An 18,240-nucleotide genomic window follows, 5' to 3' on the forward strand; every position below is an offset into this window, starting at 1 on the left:
GGCTGATGACACAGCCTGAAACATGGCCAGAGAGGACACCTGACTGTAAAATTCCAAGATGCGATTCTGATGCGAGATTGCAAGTCAGGGAACAGACAATATTGGCACCGTGCCGAGGAGACGTTGGAGACCCTGGGGATGACGCCCCAAGCATCCCTTAAGCCCCTTCAGGGCAGAACGCCAAGACGGTTGATCCGAGGAACCCGCAAGACAGAAGACAAACTGTGCGACGCAGAGTGGAACTGCTCTTCCCTGCACGGCCCAGTGTTGTGCTCCAAAGTAAACCACTCCCTCTTTGTGCACTAAGGGCCTGTTACTGGATGTCCCTCTCTCCTTATGCTAATTTCTAAATCTATCCCAGAAATTCCCAACCCAGTACCTTGCTCTCCTCCCCTCTCTGGGTCACAGCCCTCCACTTATCTTTATGACAGCTGGGGGTGCGAATCCTTCTTCAACACAAAGGAAGGTCGTCTTGGCCACCTCAGAGGTTCCTGCAGACGCGGGCTTATTCTTCTTGTCCGCTACAAGAAACAAAACCACAACCACTTCAGGAGCTTTGCAGCAGCTCAGCCAAACCCCAACAATTCCCATACTCACACTCTCCCAGCTGCACCGAGGCCCTTGGCTCGCTGGCTCCAGACGGAGTCCTGCCACCTCTGCCGATGACGGAGGCTGCGGCTGGCATCGCACGGGATACCTGGGTGAGTGACGGACAAAGTTACGTGGCATTTTGGGCTGGGGTTGTTTAATCTGGAGAAGAGGAGCAGCCCTCTCTGCACTTGGGACTCCTGGCTCTTGCTTTCGAAAGAATGGGGGGGACAGCAGAACAGGAATGCCCCTCAAAAACAGGGGCCTTGACACCTGGAGCATCAGAGGAGGGGAGTTGGGAGGGGAGGCATGGAGCGAGAACAGGAAAGGGGTTTGTTCAGAAATGGGCTGTATGTCCAGCAGTGATGGCAACTGCCAACACGGGATGCTGCAGAAATGCAGGGGGGGAGCAGGGGCCTGGCTTGGATGGATCCTTTTGCCCTTTGCTCAGGGGCCTCAGCTCCACCCTCTCTGAGAGCAGCAGAGAACTGCTGCAGGGCAAGAGTTTATTTAAGCACAAGTCAGTGATGCAGCCACTGGGCAAGGGGAAGAGGGGAGAGGAACGGAGAGGAACTGACACCAAAATCACACAATCACCACTTTATTGGGACATTATTGAGCTGCAACACAAATACATTCACAGCAGACCAGGGCAAGAGGGGCACACACCAACACAGCAGCTGGGCTTGCAGGAACATCCACTCCTCAAGTTGGGATGCATCCTGGGGGACTGGAGAGCACTCAGGCATCAGGGCCAAGTCCTACCTGGTCACTGCAAGCAGTTCAGCCCCAGCAGCAGTGGGAGTTTCTGCCGCTCCCTCCAACAGTGTTTGGGACCCAACAGCTCATTACAGTAGAATTTTATCTTCATGAATATTTTACAAAGTTGAGCTTCAGGAGAACTGAGGCACTTTTCATTATTTTGTACTCTTCCAGTGCTACACTTGCCAGGATCCTTTGGGCACCAGGAACCTTCCAGAGTGCTTCAAACCTTCACAGCCCGCTTGTTCTTCTTGCCACAGTTGGACCGGTTCAATGTCCCTGCAGAAAGAGAAAATTTAATGATTCTCTCTGAGACCAGAACCTCCCCTGCTTTGCTTTCCCATTCCATGTTTTGTTCCCTCCACAAGTGAGGCCCTTCCAGGCCTTGCAGAGTGGCAGCCAAGGAATCCAACCCAAGAACCTGCCAGGGAGCAGCGTCTGTGCCAGAGCAGCAGCATTCCAGGCCTGGCACTGTCAACTCTCCGCTTCTCCCAACAGCTCCAGTGGCACCAGAACTTGTCCTGAAGGCACAAAGGCTCCTTTCAGGAGCACCACAAGCCATCTCTACTGTAGCACTGGAATTCCATCTCCTGGACAAGCTGGCAGAAGAAGGGAACAAACCAGGATCTTAAAGGCAAATTAGGAGTACCTGTTCATTCAACAGCAGCTCCAAGAAAGGGACTGAGTCAACACTTCAAAGACACAGGACAGCAAGGGCCACCACCTTGACAATCACTTCAGTTTTCAATTTAAAAAGCCAAGTTAAAGCAAAGCTTTTCAGACACTTGAGAAGACTCAATCCCATTGTAACCAGTTTGTGGGACTCATTCCCAGCCTCCTGAGTTTCTCTTTTAGGCGAGAAGACCTGTTGTCATTTTTGGACAGGTAGACCTGGTCTCTCTTTTTCACGGGTAGACCTGGTGTCGTTTTTTGACGGGTAGACCTGGTCTCTCCTTTTCACGGGTAGACCTGGTCTCTCTTTCTGACGGGTAGACCTGGGGTCACTTTTTTCACAGGTAGACCTGGTCTCTTTGTGCTCAGTGCTGCCGTCTGCTGGCAACTCTCGGGAAATGCAACTCGCTGTCTTTGCCACAGAAGCAGCATTCCAGGCCTGCCACTGCCTGGCCTCCCTTTCTCCCAACACCTCCACTCACCCCACAACCTGGCCTCAAGGCACAAATGCTCCTTTTAGGACCAACACAAGCCATCTCTACTGGACCACTCCACTTCCATCTCCTGGACAACCTGGCACAAGAAGGGAACAAACCAGCACCTTCAAGGCAAATCACAAGCACCTCTTCATCCAACGGCAGCTCCAAGGAAGGCACTGACTCTACACTTCAAAGACACACCACACCAAGGGCCACAACCTTGACAATCACTTCACTTTGCTATTTAGAAAGCCAAAGACAAGCAAAACTTTTCAGACACTTGGGAAGACTCAAACTCATTGGAACCAGATTGAGGGACCCATTACCAGCCTCCTGAGGTATCCTTTTAGGCGGATAGACCTGGCCTCTTTCTTTTGACAAGAAGAACTCTTATTTCTTTAATGGATAGACCTGGTCTCTCTGACAGGTAGACCTGTTGTCAGTTTTTCACAGGTAGACCTGGTGTCTCTTTCTGACGGGTAGACCTGGTGTCAGTTTTTCACGGGTAGACCTCGTGTCAGTTTTTTTGACGGGCAGACCTGGTCTCTCTTTTTCACGGGTAGGCCGGCCTCCACACTCCATTGGCAGCAGGAGCTTTCTGTCCAGCCACCTTCTTTCCTGGAGGAATCTTTGTCTGGATTTGTAGCGCTTTTGAATATAGGCCTTCCTTGCTGATCAGGTTGGAACCAAGGAACCAAGCTCATGTTCCCACTATTCCATACCATTTTACGCAAGCAAGAGTAGAAAGAAGGAGAGAGAGGAAGCTCTCGCTCTCTTTCTTCTGGCGGACCCAAGCTGGAGGTAACTCTACTGTCGCTCTGCCCGCCTGAGGGAGTGAGGCCTGGCGTGTCTGCTTGGCCTTGAGGGGCGGACAGTGCTGTGGTAGCTCTGTGGGGTGGCTTGCTTCCTCTCCAGGGGAGTATTTAACTTTTTGTCCCTTTTTGTCCCTTTTGTATCCCTTTTTGTCCTTTTTTTTCCCTTTTCCCTTTCCCTTCCCTTTTCCCTTTTGGGGAGTTCCCTTTGGTTGGGAGTGTGTATATAGTTTTATTTATATATATATATATATATATAAATCTTTCATTTAAAATTTATTCGGTTTGGGTTCTTTTGGGTTTTTTTTCCGGTCGGCTGGGAGAAAGTGAAAGGGAGGGGGAAGGTTTCGTCCCCGGAGTCCAGGGACTTGGCTGGGAGCCAAGTCCAACCTGGGACAGTATTCAATTTTGAAGACTGACTGGTAATTTCAGCGTAGGATTCCTGCAAGCGAACAACAGCCTTTTCTCCTGGGAAAGATAGTGCTTATCCCCAGGGTCAAGGGTCCTAGTTGTAGGCTGCCCTTGGCATTCTATGGGCAGCAAGAGCTTTCTGTCCAGTCACCTTCTGTCTTAGAGGAATCTTTGTCCAAACTCCATTTTGGCAGTCATACTTGCAGTTTCAGTGCATGATCCTGGCAAGTGAATGATAGTCTTTTCTCCTAGGAAAGAAAGTGTTTACCCTCGGCGTCTCTGGTACAGTTGGTGGCCCAGCCTGGACATTCCCTGGGCAGCAGGAGCTTTCTGTCCTTGCACCTCTTGTTTTGGAGGAATCTTCGTCCAGATTCAATTTTGGGGTCAGACTGGCAATTTTGGTGCAGGATTCCTACAAGTGGGCGACAGCCAATTCTCCCAGGAAAGAAGGTGCTTACCCACGGGGTCAGTAGTCCGGGTTGTAGGTCCGCCTGGATACTCCATGGACAGCAGCAGCTTTCTGTGATGGAACCTTTGCCTTGGAGGAATCTTTGTTTGTATTCAGTTTTGGCAGTCAGACGGGCAATTTCAGCACGGGAAACAAAACCCCTTTCCTCTTAGGGAAGAAATGGCTTACCCTCAGCCTCTAAGGCTGGATTACCTGCAATTTTATGATATCACACACCTGCAAACCCCCGCCCCCTTGTCTAACATCAGAGCAGAGCAGCTTCAGGTCAAGCACATGCACACCTGACACGTAACGCTACAAACATGCTTTGCAGCAGCTCAGCCAAACCCCAACAATTCCCATACTCACACCTTCCCAGCTGCACCGCGGCCCTCGGCTCACTGGCTCCAGACGGAGTCCTGCGACCTCTGCCGATGACAGAGGCTGCAGGTGGCATCGCACGGGATACCTGGGTGAGTGACGGACAAAGTTACGTGGCATTTTGGAAAGCTCAGTGCACCCCTGCTCCTCCTGCCACCGCCCTGACTCACCTCAAATTCTCCTCTCTTTCCAAAGGTGACCTGAGCAGCATCTGCAAATAGAAAAGGCACATGCTCCATTGCTGAGCCCTGTAATACTTTGGGATTACTCACGAGGCCAGCCTGAGACCACCCAACCTTGTTGCAAAATACTAGGCATGTTTGTAGCTCACCAGAAAAGTAACATCTACTTCTGTCAAGGAGTCCACGCTCATCTTGCTCACTAGTGTTCACCTGGCTCTTCTCCACACTTGTGCCGAAGGCCTCTTTCACCCATTTGTACAGAAAGGGTCAGGAGAGAAAAGTCTTGCTGTCCTTTACCTCCCCTGGGCAGCCTGTTATCTACGCATTCAATCACGGGGCCACATGCTTTCCTTCCTATGGAAAAGACTATCTATCATGGTTTGGGGTTTCTGGATCACCTCAGACCAGCGGGTTCACAGCTGAGCTGCAGTTTCTCTCATTGTGCCCAGTGGTGTATCGGCTGAGCTCAGGGGTCAAATCACACAGAGACACCAGCTGTGGGTGCTAAGGCTGATCTAACTTTATTTTACAAAATGGAGGGTTTTTATAGGCAGATAAGGAAGGTTCTGGAAAAAGGGGATAGGTATATATAAAATTGGACAGGGCATTGGATAGGATTTAAGATTGATATACATAAGAGGGGGGGGATACTTGCATCTTTAGATAACTACTAAGTTCTTAATTGGGAAAACTAACTGCCTCTAACTGGAGGCCAATCAGAGGAACCTGCTCTCCCCTAGCAAGAGAGAGAGCTCACAATCCAACAGACAGTCTGTCTGTCTGATGCTGTCTGGCCTATGTTGCCAGACATTGCTTCCTTCCACCTTCTACACTCCTCTTCCTCATCCAGGTTACCCCCAACAACTATCTGAGCTATTACATTCCAAAAATATACACTCTGTCCCCTATAGTTTACCTCTGATTTTAGGCCCAAAATATTCATTCCATCCCTAGGTTACCTAGATTTTACCACAAAAAAAAACAACCCTGATTATCTTTATCTCTTCTGCAAAATGCTGTCATTCTCAAACCTCTGCTGAGGCTTGTGAGGTCTTCAGCTGAGAGGAGGAAAAGTATTTTGCATCTCCATTGGTACAGGTGTCGATAGAGATCGACAGAGCTTTTGCCTTTTTCAGACAATTGCAGAATATTTTGACTCCCTGGCAGCTTGAAAGTCACAGATCTCCTTTCCTACATCTGTGCAGATGCCACATGCAGGTTTTCTCAAGCCTACACAGAACCAAGAATTCCTCACCCTGCACATCCCAAGGTGAGTATTCTGGTTAGTTAGTACAGCAAGCCCCCTCTCCTTGTAAACAAGGAACCATTTTCCCTGGCCATTTCTCTAAGAGGATTTTTTAAAACTACTGTTGTGCCACCAAACCTGCTTGGGATCTCTCCTAGCTTTTGGCTGTCCTTGGATTTAAAAAGCACACACTCTCTTCCATCTTGCAGCAGCAAAACCACAAAATGCTCCTGACCCACAGTGTAATCCTAAGGATAGGCACCCCCACCTTGCCTTTCTGACAGAGCCATCCAGCACCCCCGACCCACCCATCGGATCTGAATAGAGCAGCACAGCCACAGCAACGCCAAGAGTGGGAACGGCAGCCCCATTGATGGGATTCCTGCAGCAGGAGACACACACAGAGGGACACTTTTGGCCTCATACAACCAGACAGGACCCTCTTCTCTAGAAACAGCGGTTCAGTGGGCAGCACTGACAGACACATCCTTACTCCCAGCAGTCAGTTCACACTTGAACACTTCACCAAGACCGGGTGAGTACTTGCAGGGCCTGAAGGCTCACGCCGTGGTGTGGCACTCACATGTGTCTATGGCAACCATTCTGTCACTCCAGAATGTTTTCTCCCAGGAAACACACCCATTCCACAGGTTACACATCTGACCAAAATGCAGCAAGTGCTCTCCAATCCCACCGATAGACTTCTTGCTGTCACCGCATCCTTACCCTGAGAAGGCAGGGGGAAGTCTACAGCTGTTGGAGCAGTTCACGGGAATGCAATAAAACTCCCTTTCTTTGGACTGCACAAGGGCACATGCTGAGGGCACCACACAGCTCCAGCCCAAATCCTGTCCTGCCCCCAGTGATGCCAGGAGCCTGCAGCCTTGGAAAACACACATGCCCGGGCTGCAGCTCCCAAGGGATGATGCAGTGATTCAAGCGCACAAGCCCAGGGGCAGGGGGGCACTTCCCTGTGGGGGCCCCGGCCCCTCCAACTCCCCGTGTAGCCCCACGACCCCTAAACCGCAGATGCTCCACTGCCCCTGCTGCAGTCCCTTGCTGTCATGTGTCTTTGAAGTGTAGAGTCAGTGCCTTTCTTGGAGCTGCCGTTGGATGAAGAGGTGCTGGTGATTTGCCTTGACGGTGCTGGTTTGTTCCCTTCTTGTGCCAGGTTGTCCAGGAGATGGAAGTGGAGTGGTCCAGTAGAGATGGCTTGTGTTGGTCCTAAAAGGAGCATTTGTGCCTTGAGGCCAGGTTGTGGGGTGAGTGGAGGTGTTGGGAGAAAGGGAGGCCAGGCAGTGGCAGGCCTGGAATGCTGCTTCTGTGGCAAAGACAGCGAGTTGCATTTCCCGAGAGTTGCCAGCAGACGGCAGCACTGAGCGCAAAGAGACCAGGTCTACCCGTCAAAAAAAGAGACCTTTTCTACAGGGGTAGACCTGGTGTATCTGTCGAAGAGGTAGACCTGCTGTCTCTTTTGAAAGGGTGACCATCGGTTGAAGAGGCCTGAACTCTTGGACAAGACCCATTTTTCCAAGGAATTCATAGCTCCCCCTGACGGTCATGTGCTTTTCTCACCCATCTTTGTGTGGAGTTTTTTTCCCTAAACGTAACAATAATTCTGAAACAAAGCTTTAAAATAACCCTAATCCAAATAAAAATAAACTTAACCCTAACCCTAAAAATAACCCTGAAAAAAGACTAAAAATAACCTTAACCCTTACCCTAACCCTAACCCCTCACCCTTAACCCTAACCCCTAACCCTGATAAATGCAGATGGTCTCTTTACTGACTTTTACTTCCCTCATGACAGGCATATTGCCAAAGACTCCAGGAACAACAAAGTAGTAGCCATACACTGATTTTATTATTTTCGAAAAATGGAATGCTTCACTTACAGAAATCGAGGTGATGTTTGACAAACACCACATTCATTACAAACAAAACAAAAAATAAACCAAACCAATTTGACATAATATTTGGCTACAATGCAGTAGCAGTCTTGTTTTTTTATTATCACAAATTCAAGGTGACCCTGCTTAATAAAATTCCTGACCACTGTAATCTGGCATTAAAAAAACACAAATATATATGTACAGTGCTTTCAGTAGCGGCGGCTAAAACGGGGTTCAGTCAGTCTGTTTGTCCGTTCCTGGCCCGCAAACACACCTTGGATTCCAGTACTCTGCATCATCTGGCTCCGGTTTCCAACTTGTGTGAAGCTTCCGCGTCTGAAAACAAGGCCAGACAAACTGAACATTGCCCAGAAAAGTTAATACTACTGTGACTGAGAAAAGATGTTTGTTTAGTTTGGGGGTTTTTTCCCCTTGCCAATTCATAGGTACACAGAAACTGAAAGTATTTTTTACAATTGGCACAGGAATTTCTTGTATAGAGATCAATCGTTATAAAAACATTATAAGCACTCTGACAGAAATTCTTACCCCGACATCCCTCCTCGATTCATCCCGTGGCCTGGTCCTGACTGACCAGGCATGCTTCTATCACCACCTAATTTAAAAAGAAAAAAAAAAAAAAGGAGAAAGAAAAAAAAAAAAGAAAAAACACGGGCTTTTGTGTTTTCCTAATTAAAAAGTCACCTTGTTCCCAGAATTTCATTTGCTTTCTCAGTAATTTAACTACCACTAGAAGTTCAGCAGCAGTAATTCACAGAAAAAACCACGATCACACTGGTAAGCAGCAAGTGTACCTTGCCATCTCTCATGATCCCGTCCCATCATTCCTCCATCCACATTTCCCTGCCATGTACGATCTTGGTGCCCCTCTAACTTTCGACCATGATCTCCCCAGTCACGTCCATCTCTTAAAAAAATAAAAGAACATCTTCTAGGTATGTCCCCTATCCATTTAGCAGCAGAGGGTAAAGCCAAACACCATACCCCATACAAAAGTGTGTTAAACGGTTAATCAAGCTGTAGCTATACCCACCCAATCATTGCAATAAAAACTAGTGAAACAACGAGAAACTTGCTGAATAGCATCCTTCACGCAACAAAACTCGTCTTTCTGATCTACAGAGACATCACTGATATTACAATGGACTGAAAACTTACACATGGAACAATTCATTGGCTGCCAGTCCTCTGTCTGGTGTATTGAGACAGAACTGAACATTATGCATCTGGAATATGCCCAGCTTGACTAACGGGTTTAAAGAGTCAGTCCTCCACCCCCACCATTGCAGAAACTCTCACTCAACTTCCTTAAAACCTGACCACTAGCCATAAATGAGACTTTTTCAGGCCTTATTGGAGAATCTGGTATGTGACTAAATCTCACCTGTAGACGTGAAAGTTATTTACAAGACAACCACAGTTACAACCTAACTGAGCAGCATTTATTCACTACAATGCTCCATTCTCCTGATGCATGTAGGAGCTACACATATGAATTTCTTGCTCCTCCAGATGCTCAAAGAAACTTCCTGGAGAAAGGATTCGCACTTGTCAAACTGCTTCCGCTGTCATCTTTCAAAGGTTCACTGAGTTCTAAAACTACAATCCCTTCCCTTATTTCACAAGCACTAACCGGGTTTGTGGGGGTATCCCTCTCCCTTCACTCATTCTTCTGTCAGACCCATAGCCACCCCAACTATCCCGGGAGTGACGATCAGGCCCTCCATGGCGTTCATCTGGATAATGCTGAAAGGCAAATGGTACTCAGTTATGCTAAGAATAAACACAGATTTTCTTTTCCGATTGCAAAAATTCAGCTTCTTGGACGTTGCCTTTCTATCAGCTGTCAGAAAACAAAATGGTCGCAGACTCATTTTTTTACTGGTTCCACTGTTGCTACTGTGCAGGGTTCACTCTAGGCATTTATTTTGTTTCACAGTTCATATTCTGCTCTGCTCACTGGTGGGAGAAGTCTTTTCTGTTTGTTAGCATTTTTTCAAGGCTTACATTCTGGCTCCAGATTGTTAATTTTTACATAGATTATCTGCCTCCTTCCCACCTCTCTTCAGAAATGAATGGTTTTGAATACCTTTGTGGTACTGGTTTTCATACCTGTCCGAGTCATCTGCCTTGTTTCATTACGGCACTAGTTATTTCCTACAAACCCTTCAGATAAATGTGACGAAAGGGATCCTTCACCAGCTAAGAAACTACAGCGACTATCTCTTAACACCTAAGATGGTTAACCAGAAAACTTTTATTGCAACATACCAGCCTGAAAGGATGCTGTACTGTAGCTCCCATCGCTCGGAGGTTTCCCCCTGCCCGTATCTGTGGCTACCACCCTAGCAAGCAGATAACATAGTAACTTACTTTACGCACATTAGCGTACAAAATTAGTTGCTGCTTGAACATCTGCTCAGTTTAAACCCAGTGGTGACTGTGTTTAAGAACTAGGCTGCATGAGCACTGTGTTCTTTCTGCTTTGGGGTCAGCTTGTTTGGCTTTTTCACGGAAGCAGTTATTTGGTTCTAACGCACCTGCCCATCTCGATCTGGTATTCCTCTTGTACAGTCTCTTCTGGAACAAAACAGGGTAAATTCAGTTGAATCAACACAGTAATCATAATTCCAATGTCTGCATAAAATAGCGCACGAAAATTTATCTTCATTAGGCCATAAATCTGGAAGCCAACGTTTCTTCAGTGGCAAGATGCTCAAAGGAATTCTTGTTTCACAGCGTAAAAAGAGACAAAAGTAGCATCTCTCAGGGTAACATGGGTAAGCAAAGCATCACTGAGGCATAGTCAGGTATTCAGTGACACCATACTGAGAATACCGAGTGAACCTACCAGTATCAGAAATGAGCTACAAGCAAAAACAAAGTAGTATAGTTTTCACCAATGATCCTTTGAGAGCAAAACAGAAGTCTCAATGGCACTATGCAGAAAACATGTTTCCATTCTGCGGAGCTAAAAATCTGCATTAGCCAAGCTGCAAAGATGAAAATGCAGAAAGTTTTAAAGTAAAAGGCTAAGTCTTAGGCTAACAAACAGGGATTCACAAACGAGACTTGCACATGTGCTGTAATTACACAGAAGCTGTAGTATCTCCATTAGCATCATGGCAGACTACATCAGGACTTGGTTTACAATCTTCATGCAGCCTCTGATATGTCCCTAACCAACGAAAACAAAGGACTGCAAGTACATATGAAATTAGACATGAGAAATGCACAAGGGTCATCTGTTTTACTCTTCTGACACCCTTCAAGTCACTAGGTGAGCCCCAAAAAGACACCAAACTTCCATGCAGATCTAGGAAGAAAAGATACTGCCTTGCCAACCTGTCCAAACAATGCTCTTGGTATCGTCCACGATCCCTGTGGTCAAAGTCGTGGAATCGGTCTGGACGACTAAATTCAGAATGATACCTATCATCTATTGCCATTCGCTTCGCCTCTGGCCAGTACGGGTCATCTCGCCTGCAAAAGTGGTCACCATTATTAGTAATCGCAAAACAATCTTCCCTTTCATGCTCTCTTGATATCAAACCTATCCAATTACCTAAACTATTACTTTTTATTTATAATTAAAACCCTATGTGCATTAAGAAGGAATCACCCTTTGGTTTCAGAGAAAACCAGATGTACTGAAGTGATACACAAAGCTTAATTTCAGCTTGTGCTGACGTGAGAAGAGAATGAGTATCTCTTCCTACCAGCAATCCTGCTTTAGAGTTGATAGTTACTATTCTTGATCACTCCTCTTTGAGAAATAAGAATAAGCCTCCTGTAATAAACCACTGCTTTCAAGTATACAAGCTCGACCAAGTGTTAAAAGCAACATGTAAATAGTCTTTCAGCTGCAAGCTTCCATGACTGCTTTATCAAGAGTACTCTGAAGAGTTTGGAATGTCACTGCCATCATCATTACCTGCCATCAGGATCATAAGGCCTTCTCATGGCAGATCGTCGCTCCTGTTCATAACGTAGCTGCTCCTGCTGACGTCGCAGCTCTTCCCTCTCTCTCTGGATTCGCTCCTGTTCTCGCCTCCTTTCCTGCTCTATGTGCATTCTTTCTCTCTCCAACCTCTCTCTCTCCAAGCGCTCTCTGTCAAGACGCTGCCTTTGAAATTCCAGTCGTTCTCGCTCTCTCTGGAGCCTCTGTCTTTCATCCCGTTCATGAATAGCTTGAAGACGTTGCTCTCGATCTCGCCTCTCTCTCTCTCTAATTTAAAAGAGATACTTAGGTTTCCATTGAGAATCTTAAGCCTAAGCTTTACTGCTTCTTTGTTTTGGGTGGAGTTTCTTCTTTGCTTTTGCCCTTTCGTTTTTAGTTTCTATGTTCTTCCTATTAGCTGCTTAAACTCAAATTATCTCTTCCCAGTTAAATAACAGCAGCTTAGATTACCGGAAAGTAAAAAAGTCCACGTGAAAAACCAAAGGTGAGCATTTGAAAAGTGCCTAAGAAACAATATCTACTCTAAGTCAGATCTGAAAAAGCTTTCAAAGAGAGCATGTCCAAAGACACAATTCTGACAAACAAAAAGTATTTACAAGCTTCCAGGAAAAAACCATGGAAATACAAATCTGACTAAGTGGAACACAAAACCTACAAAAGTCTCTTGAAATGCACAGGCTGAGAATATTGATTTTGGTAGTAAAACCCTTCATTGTCTGGTATTATGTCTGCTTTACCAAGAGATTAATATCAAATCAATCTGAGATACCCCTGTTGGAGGGTCAGCACAACACTACTTTGCAAGCCTGTTCAAAACACAAAACATGTAAGGGAGGGGAGGTAAAAAGAAGCACCACTCAAAGTTTAGAGCGAAACTGGGAAGACTCACCGGCGTCTTTCTGTTTCCCTGATTTCTCGCTCCCTCTGTCTCTGACGTTCACGTTCTCGCTGTTCTTTGATTTTATCAAACGATAAAATATCTTGCTTTTCTTTGCTCTCAGATTTGCGATCCTGGCTTTTTGTACTCTGAGTTGAATCAAACGAATATGTCAGTTGAACATAGTGCACTTTTTGCTAAAATGTCTAGGAAATGCCTACTTTATGTCAACCTGAACAAAACAGACTATGGTACCTTAGAAGAGGCAAACAATGTCAGGACTGCCAGGAAAAAGTAGGTGAGGGAAAAGTATCCCAAATTTGGCTAAAACTTCTTAAGTATTTTAATACATATAAATAGTAGGAGCACATGACCTGACTTGCACTGATGGCAAATAATACAATACTTTTATGGTCACCACAAACTATATTTCAAACTTGGGGAAGGGCATCCTAACAACATTTTCATATTGCAATTCTACTTCTTCAACTAGGACAGCAGTGAAAAACTATAAAGAAGGTGAAACAGAAACATTTACCCTTTGCCACATCATTTCCACCCTAATGCTCTCCAGAGAGGAATAAAAGCATAAATGTACCAACATGAAAGGCAAAACCCCCTTCAACTATAAGTGTATAAAACTATTTGACACCTATTTTTACACAAAAGCTTCTCTGAAAGTTGGACTTACCCTCTCTTTTGATGCAGAGGTTTTCACACTAATAACTGGCTCTCCTTTAGATTTATCCATTACCACTGTCCTTTCGGTTCCTCGACTCGCTAGAAAATCAAATACATCCAAAAATAAATAATACACAAAACATTCAACAATTCTTGCAAGATTTAAAACTGTGAAGACATCAAACAGTAAAAAGTTATTTTATTGAAGTTTTCAATTACTTATAGAACTTATTTATGATTTCAATAGTTTACCAAGATTTGGCCAAGTTGAGGATAGGGGCAGTAAAGCTACCACAAAATTACAGTAGTATTTTCTGGCAGGGATGACAAAAAAAGCAAATTTAATTTAATTATCTTGTCTGCAAAATACGTCCCTTTGCCACAGACTGAAAAAAAAAAAAAAAAAGGGAGGACATAGAACTACACACTGTGTCAGGTCTAAATCCAGTGATAGTTCCATAAAACTCACGGTTTAACGTTAGGAGTAGTTAAAGTCCAGTAATTACGAAAGAACGCCAGGAACTTACAGCAAAGTTAAGTCAAAGTTTTCAAGGTATTTTCTGATGTTGGTTTTTGTACACTAAGAAAACAGTCTTACTAAGCTTTATGGTCTTTTTACTGAACTAGCAATCACATCTAATAAGAACACTGAGGTTTCCAGAAGCTGAAGTCTGTGAATTTGTTGCAATTCTGAATGTTTACACTTGTTCTTCCATTTCCTACTAAGCATAAAAAGGAAATATTTTCGGATGTAAAGTAAAAGTTTTGTCACAGTCACCATATTCTTCAGACCAATTTTTTCCTAAATGTCTTTGAAAGCATTTCTGAAAGACAGCTAGCATTACCTGATTTGCTTGCCCTAGATCTATCAGAAGATCCAGCCTTTTGTTCCTCTTTCTCTTTTCCTTCTTTTTCATCTTTTTCTGATTTCTTAGCATCATCTTTTTTGTCAGTCTTCTCCTCCTTCTTAATACCAAATGACCTACAAAAAGAAAAATGCCTCTTTCAAAAGCAACAAACCACTTCAAAAATAAATATTTGAAGTATCACTTGCTAACCACACCACAATCTTCTTGATAGACTATCAAGAAGACAGACTAAATCATAGAAATATTTGTCAGTTAAAAGAGGAGACCAAGCCAGAGTCAGATCAGAGGACAAGTGACTGATAAAAACAATGGTTTATCTAGAAAAAAGTTGATTTACTATCTCCTAATGTAACCAGTTTTGATACTAACCCTAAAGAGCTTTGTATTTCTGAGCAGAGGGCCAATTAAGATGGCCTTGCTGCTGTAGAACATCAATTTCAAATATTACTCCTATTTCAGATGCAATATGAAAGAGAAAATCGAAAATTAGCAGTTACTGTTCATCTTGGTTACATGGCTGTATTTCAAATAAGTAGTCTTTAAATGTATAAAAATACAAAACAGCACTTTACTTCTCAGATTTGGACTCTGCAGAATGGTGCCTGTCTTTTTCCTTCCTTGTTTCGCCTTCCTTTTTGTCTGAAGGCTTTTTTCCAGCTGGTTCATTTTTTGCCTAGAAATTTGGCCAGAAATAATTGTATAGTGAGAGACAGACATTAAAGTTACATTCTTCTATTTTCTTTACACTGTCACGAAATAACTACCGCTTACCTTTTCCACAGAAATCATTTTGCCATGCAGCTCTGTTCTGTGGAGATGATTAATACACTTAGTGGCTTCCTCAGATGTTGACATTGTTACAAAGCCGTAGCAGCGAGCACCAGGACTGCGAGCATTGGTGACTACTTTTGCACCGACCACCTTTGTGGAGGAAATGAAAAAAACACCTTGTGTTTGCAGATCTGCCACTAAAATTCTAATTTAATCACCATTTCATGAAAGCATTGAATGGTTTAGGTTTGAAACGACCTTTAAAGGCTACCTAGTCCAATGCCCTCTCACGGGCAGGGACATCTTCAACTCTAGTGCAGGTTGCTCAAGGCCCCATCCAACCTGGCCCTGAATGTTTCCAGGGATGTGGCATCTATCACCACTATGGGCAACTAGAGTTCCAATGCCAGTGTTTCCACCACTCTCATCATAAAAAATTTCTTCCTTATATCTAGTCTGAATCTACCTCTTTTAGTTCAAAACCATTTCCCCCTGTTGTATTGTTTCAGGTCCTACTAGAACTCTGTCCCTCATTCTTCAGCACCTGTCTACCAGTACTACACAGTATAGCACCTATCCACTTTTAACAGGCAGGAAATATGCTTAGGACAGAGCATTCCATCAGCATTCTCAGAAGAACACATCACTAATCTTGTCTGACAGACAGCAAAAGAAAGGTCATTGTTTTAACTTGACCTCTACATTGTTGGGCCAGCCCTGTGCTGGAAGTGCCTCACTAAAGACTACTACACAGAGTATGATGTGAGCAATGGTTACGCCCGTGTCAACAGAAACAAAACACAGTAGGAAAGGTTCAAATTTAACATTATTACACATGTTCACAAAAATGTACAAAATTAGCACAAAATTCTATGAAACAGCTACATTTGATCATGGAACAGATTGTTATTACAGCTCTGCCGAAAAAGAGACCACCGTCATAATCGGCTGACAAAATTCATTTTCAAGTCACTGAGCAGGCCAATAACTTAAGGAACATATATATATATAGAAATATATACGTAGATATGGAAAGTGGGGAGTGTAATAATTAAAACTGAAAAAACAAAATTACTACCATTTTCTTTTTTCTTTCAGCACATCTGTGCTAGTTTCAATCCACAGATGACAACCTCATGACAGCCAGAGGCACGCACTTAGTGACACAAACATTTAATACTACATTCAGAAGTGCATTTGGCACAAGGGCAGATAGTCACACAAGGAGTTCCCTTCCACAATCGCAGCTCTTGTATGCTAGTGGGTACCGCAGAACAAATGGAAACCTGCCCTCAAAAACTAGGTTTCTCAAAGGAATACTTCTCGACATGGAACAATTTAAACCAGCTCTCAAGACATATAATTAGATTACAGCGTGCTACATGACAAGCTACCAGTCTCTCCTATTAAGAACTGCCTCATTTTTGCAGGTATCTGCACAGATATTCTCTGCAAAGTGGATTTCTCCTCCCCAGCCCTCCTATTCAGACAACCTTCTTTATGAAGTATACTACTTTCAGATACAGAGTTTCAAAAGAACACATGGAAGTTAAGTACTTAGCTACCCAGTTATTCAGCAGGGAAAGTAAGATCTAAATTTAAGGTCAGCTTCTTATAATGATAAAATGATCTCTTAATTTACATACCTTTCCATACTTGCTGAAAAGATTCTTCAAATCTGTAGCTCTAGTAGAGGATGAAAGTCCACTAACCCACAAATTTCTGCCAGAACCGCTACCCACACGGCCTGAGGTACAAAAAAGCCGAACAGAAAAGACCATGTAGCAGACAAATGCAACAGTGCAAAGGAGTCCTACAAAATCAACTTCTTTTCCTCATAGAACTTCTCAAATGCATTTCACTTTTACGTCTTACATTCATTCTTAAAATCAATACACCGGAGCCTGCAAAAATTAACTTCTGAACTCTAGGCTTACTGTACATTTGAACAATCTTAATGTGTTTTCAGATACATGCTTTCTTCCTGTACTTCAATCACTTTTCGGAGAATTACAAAGTAACAAATGTTGATTCACAAGAGGTTCGTTATTTAACAAACAAAAAAACCAACAAAACCTCAAACTTTTTTGGTCAGTAAGGTTACAAACTTACATGAATTGAAATTTTTAAGCTAAACTTTGAAGGTCTGTGTGATAAGTGCATTGAAGATCCACTGAATTAACAGTCCCCACCAGAATTGCCACACAGAGTATAAACCTAGAGATTCAGCAATCTGTTACGATTTTTCAGACAAATCCTGGTCTTTCTGGTACCTAATACCATTCATGAAGCTAGTGGAACTCCAATGTAACTATTACAATGAAGACAGGCACATGGTTAAAGAATGAACAAGACACAAAAAGAAGCAGAGTTAACTCACAAGTAACTGTTATATCTGACACCATCACATTTTTTTCTGGTCCCTTGTATATTTAAAAAAAAAAAAAAATTAAAAAAAAAATCACACACCACACAAAACCTACATACATACCTTTCTCATCCTTTGAGATTATCTTTCTATCTCTGTTCTCCTCAACAGGGCTAGAGGCAAAACACCGCATTAATCAATCCACTGAATGCTAAAAGAACATTAACTCTAAATAGTTTACTAAAATCGGATACCTACCAGTAAATTAGTTCCAAATTAAACACTATATATACAAATTTATAGAAGGATGATAGGAATTAGGGATTTGTACCCGTAAACAGACAATTCTATTTTGCATATGACAGAAATAAGAGTAATTTGGGAGAACAACCTTTGAAGGTTGAGGCAGGAAAGAAATCAAACTCACTGTGTTTAAAAAAAAAATTAAAAATATCTGCACATGGAGAAATAAAACACACTCTTTAGGAACAGGCTACAATTTCATCAGTCTCGGTGGCCAATTGAAGGAAACAGCTTATTCGCATCACTTAATGACCAATGATAAAAGATAGCATCTGGTCTATAACGGAGAAAAAACAAACCTCTTTTTCTGATCACCGCCCTCACTGGCTGAGGACTCTTTAGTAGCAGGGGATTCCTCAGAATTAGCTTTGTCTTCTGTTCTCTTGGCATCTTCTTTGCTATCTTTGGCTTCAGGACCTGCGCCTTTTGCCGCTGTTTCCCCACTAGAGGCTTCCAGGCCTTGGGAGCGTTTGCTACTCTGATCGCTTAGGGTCTCTACTACTAAAGATTCAGAG

General features: G+C 43.8%; 1 protein-coding gene and 1 long non-coding RNA gene across 2 annotated transcripts in view; both read right to left on the minus strand.

Moving 5' to 3' along the window:
- Positions 1–1,503, minus strand: part of LOC114066358 — a 10,974-nt gene extending 9,471 nt beyond the window's left edge. Inside the window, exons 1-2 of the long non-coding RNA XR_003573170.1 lie at positions 1,414–1,503; positions 598–600 (exon numbers count right to left, since the gene is read on the minus strand). This is a non-coding gene — a long non-coding RNA (uncharacterized LOC114066358). The remainder of the gene's footprint in view (positions 1–597; positions 601–1,413) is intronic.
- Positions 1,504–7,824: 6,321 nt separating this feature from the next.
- The window catches only part of LOC114066357 (scaffold attachment factor B1-like), a 16,097-nt gene continuing 5,681 nt past the window's right edge, over positions 7,825–18,240 (minus strand). Inside the window, exons 8-22 of the mRNA XM_027900975.1 lie at positions 18,025–18,240; positions 17,546–17,595; positions 16,701–16,801; positions 15,055–15,204; positions 14,856–14,956; positions 14,260–14,396; positions 13,425–13,513; positions 12,746–12,882; positions 11,830–12,123; positions 11,241–11,378; positions 10,436–10,475; positions 9,529–9,641; positions 8,690–8,802; positions 8,424–8,490; positions 7,825–8,210 (exon numbers count right to left, since the gene is read on the minus strand). The exon at positions 18,025–18,240 is cut by the window's right edge and continues 23 nt beyond it. Of these exons, the coding sequence (XP_027756776.1) occupies positions 8,084–8,210; positions 8,424–8,490; positions 8,690–8,802; positions 9,529–9,641; positions 10,436–10,475; positions 11,241–11,378; positions 11,830–12,123; positions 12,746–12,882; positions 13,425–13,513; positions 14,260–14,396; positions 14,856–14,956; positions 15,055–15,204; positions 16,701–16,801; positions 17,546–17,595; positions 18,025–18,240 (1,873 nt within the window). The 3' untranslated portion in view covers positions 7,825–8,083. The remainder of the gene's footprint in view (positions 8,211–8,423; positions 8,491–8,689; positions 8,803–9,528; positions 9,642–10,435; positions 10,476–11,240; positions 11,379–11,829; positions 12,124–12,745; positions 12,883–13,424; positions 13,514–14,259; positions 14,397–14,855; positions 14,957–15,054; positions 15,205–16,700; positions 16,802–17,545; positions 17,596–18,024) is intronic.

The sequence above is a fragment of the Empidonax traillii genome, unplaced genomic scaffold (assembly GCF_003031625.1).
Source record: "Empidonax traillii isolate 1590-97213 ecotype Southwest subspecies unplaced genomic scaffold, ASM303162v1 scaffold761:size885847, whole genome shotgun sequence".
Lineage (NCBI taxonomy): Eukaryota > Metazoa > Chordata > Aves > Passeriformes > Tyrannidae > Empidonax > Empidonax traillii.